This window comes from Lagopus leucura, unplaced genomic scaffold (genome assembly GCF_019238085.1).
Source record: "Lagopus leucura isolate 7727_CA_CO unplaced genomic scaffold, USGS_WTPT01 Super-Scaffold_100036, whole genome shotgun sequence".
Lineage (NCBI taxonomy): Eukaryota > Metazoa > Chordata > Aves > Galliformes > Phasianidae > Lagopus > Lagopus leucura.
Window position 1 is genome coordinate 438494 of NW_024962285.1, and position 7667 is coordinate 446160.

Consider the following 7667-nt stretch of genomic DNA (forward strand, 5'->3'; position numbering starts at 1 on the left):
TGGCGCTGACCCGCGGCCGCCCGAGCGGCTCCGCTCGCAGAGGTCGGACCTCGGGATGGGGCGCGTCTGTGTAGTGCGGCGGATCGCGAGGAGTCGATCGGCTTGGCGTTCCTTTGTGTGGGCTCAGCCGAGGGAGGAAAACGCCGCCGGTGTTTTGCGATAGTCCGAGAGCGTGGGGGGAGGACGGGCTGCCCTTGGAAGCACCTCTGAAGTTAGACTTCTTGTACAGCCGTATCTTTAAGCGAAAAAGCGTCGGTAAGCAGCAAATTGACAGCGTGTGAGACCTGTAAGCAAATCCAGGCAGGGTGAAAACGTGTGGGCTGGCCACGGTGTGGCCAAAGAAATGGGAGATGGAAACCTGCAAGTGCTTGAGGGTCCACGGGGAAAACAAACTGGAACTTTCTGGAGTAGAAGAGGAACGCAGTTACGGCTGACAAAGTTAAATTTCTCGTCTCATTATTCTGTGGGTCAAAATGAGAAATAGCTCAAGAAAATGGGAACAATGAGGTTTTGAAACATCCTAACACCAGACAGATTCCTTGGCCCCATAAGCAAATCCTGAAAGATTTGAAAAACAGTCTTTTGCTATTTGGTTCCTCTGGAAATCTTTTTGTGAGCAATGTCTATCAGTTCCAGCTCCCTCAGTATCTGATTCAGAAAATAGGTTTGCTGATTATGTGAATTTCAGTTGCCTGTCTTTATTTCAGTATTAAATCAAGTCTTCTTATAATCTATACTATAGGTACTTAAGCCCGCATGTTTGTAAGCTGTGTGTGGGCTGATGAGGGTAAGAACAAATTAATTTAGTGTACAGGAAAATGATGAAAGAATTTCCTCAGTGCTTCATGGCTGTTCTTCTGCAGAATTTGTAACAGCGCAGTCCTTCATGAGATGTAAAACACAACGGTAACAGAGTAAGTGAAAACAGCCATCTGAACCTACACATGCTTGTCATCTCTGATTCTACAGGATGAAGAAACACGTAAAGATTATGATTACATGTTGGATCATCCTGAAGAGTATTACAGACACTACTATCACTACTACAGCAGGAGATTGGCACCTAAAGTGGATGTCCGAATAGTGATTCTCGTTACGGTGTGTGCCATCTCTGTGTTTCAGGTAAGATCTCACTTTCATGTGGCAATGCTCTGTGAATTTCTGAAATGGAAGAGAATCATCTGCAGGTCTCATAGCATGCCAGCCTTCAAACAGTGCCAGCAAGGAGGTTCTTCTATGGCTGCTGTGGCAAACGTGCCCCTGGCATCTGTAACAAATCTGCAGTCAGGGTGTGCCAAGCGGATTTTGTGCACTTGGTAGCTTGGTCAAAGATGCACAGATCAATTAGTGATTGGCTTATTTACACAGTGGAGTATTTTGTACAGACTAGTGCAGCTCTCCTAGAGGAGACACTTAGTTCTCCATGGCAGGCTGAGGACAGCCTGTTCCTGTGCACAGAAGGGGCTGGTGCTGCAAGGTGGGCGTCAGGTTTTCAAGCTGTGTGAGGTTATTTTTTTTAACAGGCCACTTGCAGTCTAAACTCAAAACTCAGTTTAGATGACAATACGAAGTATCAGTAGTGTTGTTTGCTAACGTGTATTTTATACAGTAGTTTACTTTAAAGGGCAGATTAGTGAAGTTTCTTCACTAAGTGTGGTAGGTAGTTCCATTTTCAAGGAAACGGTCAGTGTTTGAGATGAGAAAACTTGTGCTTTTGCTGGCAATTACTTAACTGGAAGAAAGTATATAATTATTTTGTTTAGCATCCATTAGATTATTGATTCCAGACTTCCTTAAGGAAACTCCCAAAGTTGGTATTTAGGAGATGAAAATGCAGGTTGGTCTGTGGTACAGATAACTCTCTTTTTAATTGGAAGGCAAAAAAGCCCAACAAAACATGTTGATCAGATTTTGAGAGTTTGAAATAACACGTTCTAGTGGCATACTCAGCCAAATATGTAATTTTTCATCAGACTTACTTCTAATTACAGTTTTACATTTCACCTCTTATTTTGGCTATAAGTGGGAACACTCACTTTGCCTGTAGGTCACCTCCTAGATGATTAAATACAAGTTTACACTGAATTACAGAATCACAGAATCACCAAGGTTGGAAAAGACCTACAAGATCATCCAGTCCAACCATCCCCCTATCACCAATAGTTCTCACTGAACCATATCCCTCAACACAAAATACAAACGTTCCTTGAGCACCTCCAGGGTCAGTGACTCCACCACGTCCCTGGGCAGCCCATCCCAGTGCCTGGCCACTCTTTCAAAGAAGCAGTATTTCCTAACATCCAGTCTGAATCTCCTCTGCCGTAGCTTGAAACCATTCCCCCTGGTCCTATCACTGATGACACGAGAGAAGAGGCCGGCCCCCAGCTCACTACAGCCTCCCTCCAGGTAGTTATGGAGAGCAATAAGGTCTCCCCTGAGCCTCCTCTTCTCCAGGCTGAACATTCCCAGCTCCCTCAGCCGCTCCCCATAAACCCTGTGCTCCAGACCCCTCACCAGCTTTGTCGCCCTTCTCTGAACCCGCTCCAGGGCCTCAATGTCTTCCTTGCAGAGAGGGACCCAAAACTGGACACAGCCCTGGAGGTGTGGCCTCACCAGAGCTGAGTACAGGGGACAATCACTGCCCTGTTCCTGCTGGCAACACCGTTCCTGATGGAAGCCAGGATGCCATTGCCCTTCTTGGCCACCCAGGCACACTGCTGGCTCCTGTTCAGCCGAGCATCCATCAATACCCCCAGGTCCATTTCCTCTACGCAGTCTTCCCAAGCCTGTTTTTGAATTAGCAAAATTAGCTGTTCTGAATTAGCAAACTGATTTGCTTTTCTCTTGCTTATTGGTGTTTCTGCTTCTTTTGTTAAGAATATAAAGAGTGTACCTGCCTGCTCTGTTGTTTTCACAAATGGGCATGCTGCTGTTAAAAAAAAAAAGGCACAAAATGGCATGTTCATCTCAAACGTTATTTGTGTTGTTCTTTTTTCCCACTTGAAATTCAGAGGGTAGCTCAAGATTAGAGTGAGGTATTGAATCTTGTAAAGTCAATCCTGTCCAACTAACAAGATTGTCATGTAAGTAAGCTATGGTTAATTAATTATGTAAAGTGGGTAATAATTTTGTAATGAAATGCTCATATGCTGGACTTCTGATCATGGCCACCACAGCCCAGTGCAAGCTTCATTTGAAGCAGTGGGAGATAACCATCTTCTCATGAGCAAACCCAGTGTGAGCAATGTCCTTCTTTACACTCTGCTTGACCTTCTTTGCCACTGTATATTTCTGTGTGATAAATATGCATCACACATACATACATGTTCCGTGCATATCACGCAGCAGTATGCATATTAGTTGTGTCTGTTTCCCAGGTTCCTTGTCAGGTTTGGAGCAATAATTACAGGTTCTACAGAAGTTGTGCTGTTGCCTTTAGTTTTCACCGTCACTGTAATACAATTGTGGTTAAAGGTATACAGCAGCATATTTTATTCTGGCAAAGCTCCAAATAGAAATGTGTCCATATCAAAACATGGCTTTTATTGCCTTTTTTTTTTTTTTTTTTTTTTACTGTTCTTAAATTACAGTTCTTCAGCTGGTGGAGTAGTTACAATGAAGCTATCAACTATCTAGCTACAGTGCCAAAATACCGTATACAAGCTACTGAGATTGCCAAGCAACAAGGTTTACTCAACAAGACCAGAGAAAAAGGCAAGAACAGGAGGTCTAAAGAAGAAATTCGTGAAGAAGAGGAAGAAATCATCAAAGACATTATTAAAAATAAAATAGATATAAAAGGCGGTTATCAGAAGCCCAAGATATATGATATCCTTCTGTTTCAAATCCTTCTAGCTCCTTTCTACTTGTGCAAGTATGTAATTTGGTACTGTTGGTGGATTTATTGTTTCACTATTAAAGGCCAAGAATATGGTGTAGAAGAGAAGCTGTATATCATACGGAGATACATGAAAATGTCTCAGTCTCAGTTTGACAGCCTGGAAGATCATCAAAAAGAGACCTTTCTTGAGCGGCAGCTGTGGATACGAGAAAACTATGAGGTGAGTGGCCGGGGAGGAAAAGATAATGTTAGTTATGCACCCAGAGTAAGAGCAGGTACCTTGCAAAGGTCTTTGGAACAGTGATGGGGGAAGCCCTGCTTCAGTTCTAGCTGTTGCTGTCTACATTTGAAATGGTTAGAGAAGCACTTGGTTTGTTTTCTTCATCATCTTATGTTCACTTGCTGATAGGCAGCAGCTCCTGGACATGCCCATTGATAAAAGAAGGGATTCACTTGCTTAGGCGTTGAATCCACCTGTGATAGTCAGCCAGTCTGTGAATACAAGGTTAATTGGATCTGATGACAGGCTGTCCTGTGACCATGTGACATAATAAAGTTCTTGCAGTACATTAAAGAGCACGGTTCTCCAAATAATAATAATTTTGTAATGAAGACTACCTGGATCACCTGAAACTCTTGTTTTATTAGTCTCCTGAGCCATGAATTCCTAGCTTGTTTTTGATAACTATCCCTTTTATAACTATTCTTTTGCTTCCACTGAGTCTGAGGCTGTTCTTTCTGTGCTGTGTTCCAGCTTAACTAAAAATGGTATATGAAGTATCACAAGGCACAACTGCTGCTTCTTTCCTGGGATAGCCAGTTACAAAACAGCAAATACATAATTTTTCTCAAGCTTTCTGTGAGAGCAATGAAAGAGCATGAGCCCCAGCATGTAATTTGCATTCCAGACAACTTGGGGTGCCAGGAGGTGGCAGACTGACAAAGCACTCTTATTGTTGTATTGAAGCTCATCTGTGGGCCATCTGGGTAGGAGACTTCCAGAAGTGAAACTGAGAAGGAGGATTTGTCCTGCCCAAAAGATGTTGCTGCAGCTTGCCTTCTCCAAAAAAAGATGGCAGAACTGCTTTTGCTTCTGATGAGACGCACCATAGGGAATATCACCTTGAAAACAGTCAGAACTGGATTAGTTTAGAAACTTGAAGAGAAAAATGCTAGAATTGATGCTAATGTAAGGAGAGGAATAGCCATCAGATTAGCCATGCATGTCGAATTAGATTAGGTTTTCTCGAAAACAATCTGAAAGCTTGAAGATCTAGTAATGTTAGTAGTCAAAGCAGATGTCCTAAGGAAAATGTAGGGTAGAATAGGTATTCTGTTGCAGAGGAAACTTTTCATGGTTTGAGTTGCTGCTTCGAACTGCTGTTCTGTTCACTGAGTGTAAAAGAGCTGTGTTTATAAGAGGGAAGTCTCTTTAGCCCAAAGTCATCTGTGGTGGCCAGCAGGTGATTTTTAGTGAAGAATACAAGAAATTTGCACCCATGTAGCAGTATTTCCCCCTTGCAATCTGCAACTTTGGAACTTCCTGAACAGGAAATGGTGCCTTTGTAGTTTACATCTTTAATTAGTTTTTCTTCAGTAAACATACCTAGCTATTCCTTGGTTGCATTAAGAAGTTCAGTGTTTGCATTGCTATCTGGTTGTGAGTTCAGCAGTATCTTCAGAGAATAGATATATATATATTTTAAGGCCCCAGACACCTGCTGGTTATATGGAGAATAAATTGTAGGGAGAAATAATCATTCCTCTTATGCTGCCAGTTCTTCTCTGTACCACTACTATAGACTTACTAAAAGACTCAGTCTTGTCTTTTCAAGGCTGAAAATAGCTTATATGTTACTTCTCTTATAGCAGCTGCCTGTCTGCATATTTAGTTTTTTCCAATGTCCTTCTGGGAACGAGTGGGAATTCAATATATTGGCACATTGCGGAGCTCAATAAAAACATGTTTTCTTCTGTTGCTTTCCTGGTAATTTTTAAAATCTGCATGATCACTGAACCTTGAGCTTGTGTATTTATACAGTCATCAGGAATATTTAAAAAAAAAAAGGCTCTTTCAAAATCTTTGCTTACAGGTAGACTTCAGATTACATAAACATAGTATCTTGTTGAAATATAGTGCATGTATCTAGGTGATCTGCTGTGCAACATACTGCTGCCTGTTTTAGATACATGACTGCTATTGAAATCTACAGATATCAGCAGTGACACTTTTTCTTGCCATATTTTATATATTTGTCATCCCTACCATCAATACTTACTACAGAGATTCTAACTTAAACTGAATTAGGAAAAAGAAGGTTTATTTCTGTCTAACTGAAGGTGAAAAATAAAATAAAAGTGAGAAGCTAAGCTGTGTTGAATGGTGCGTGTGCTGGACTGAGATTCAAACCAGTTCTTTACTGGCAAATTTCATTTTGTTGACTGCAGGGCATTTAGTTCTTTGGCAAAACAAGCAAACAGTAAAATTGTGCTAGCCATTACAGCACAGTCTTGCAACAAAGTAGTTCTGCTGTCAGCAGAAATCCAGAGCATCTCAACTACAGCTTTTAGGCTCCTTGCTGAAGGCTCATACACCACATGTAGGTCGTGGTCTTTTGCTTGTTGCTTTTCAGCTTTCTTTGAAATCAAGGTGACGGAGGGTTGAAGTATTACTGTTTACACCTCTCTTCAGGTTCACTTAAGATTTTTCTTCAGCTTTACAAAAACTTCTGTCTGTCTTTCAGGTCTATAAACAAGAACAAGAGGAGGAGTTAAAGAAGAAGATGGCCTTGGATCCCCGATGGAAGAGGTATCGGAGGTGGATGAGAAATGAAGGACCTGGAAGACTGACTTTCATTGATGATTGAAAGTTGCTGAACACAGTGTGTGCTGATGTCGGCAGTGATCTGCGAAACTTTTTGCTACATCATTCAGAGTTTTATCTGCTGGTTTGGCAGTGATCTAAAACTCAGGAATTATTAAATGAGGCCGAAAAATAGTACAGGTTTACGGTTTTTATAAATCAGAATTATTAAACAGGCATAACTCAATGTGTATATCTTACATGGGGATCTTAATGTGGAATTCATTATTTCAAATAATGTATTTCCTCTACATATTTCATTCTCATGGTCAATGGAATCGTAATTTCAATCTTTCTGAAACTGTTTCTTGATCTGTCCTTGGAAGTCTCGGTTCTTGATTCTAAACCGAAGGGTTCATGCGAGTGAACACTGGAAATTGAAATTGTTGGTAAGGACTCTGAAGCAAGGGCCATTTCTTACTTTCCTCTTCTCTTCCACCTACTTTTCAACTTACTTTTTAAAATGCCAAATTGTTTTTTGATGTAGACAAAATGGGGATTATACCAGACTACTTCTTTTGCTATTCCCTCTCCAATTGGAAATGAATTTTATTCTTTGTGGGAATAAATGATGCATGATTGATCACCGTTATGGTGCAAACCAGCCTTAATTCTTTGTTCTGCAGAGTGGTTCATGAAATAGCATACTGAAGTCACTTACGTTTGGTTTTTAATCTTGTACATTAGATTGTACCTACATGTTCAGAACAAGCGTACCAGTGAATACTAGTCAACTAAATGTGAAACTTCTTTCACCAAAGTATTGGTAAAGGGAAAATGACCCTTTGTTTAAAAGGGCAATCTTGATGCCTTATGTAAATAAAAGTTTATATAATATACATCCTGGATTTGTTTTAAATTTAAACCTGAAGTATTCTTTATCCATTCTGATTCTTCTGATCAGACATCAGCGTACTTAGAACACAATAGTTCCCTTTGCTTCCGTCTGTAACTGAAGCCAAG

General features: G+C 41.0%; 1 protein-coding gene across 1 annotated transcript in view; it reads left to right on the forward strand.

The window, feature by feature from the left end:
* The window catches only part of DNAJC25 (DnaJ heat shock protein family (Hsp40) member C25), an 8349-nt gene extending 1044 nt beyond the window's left edge, over positions 1-7305 (forward strand). Inside the window, exons 2-4 of the mRNA XM_042882931.1 lie at positions 970-1122; positions 3591-4061; positions 6586-7305. Of these exons, the coding sequence (XP_042738865.1) occupies positions 970-1122; positions 3591-4061; positions 6586-6708 (747 nt within the window). The 3' untranslated portion in view covers positions 6709-7305. The remainder of the gene's footprint in view (positions 1-969; positions 1123-3590; positions 4062-6585) is intronic.
* The last annotated feature ends 362 nt before the right edge of the window (positions 7306-7667 follow it).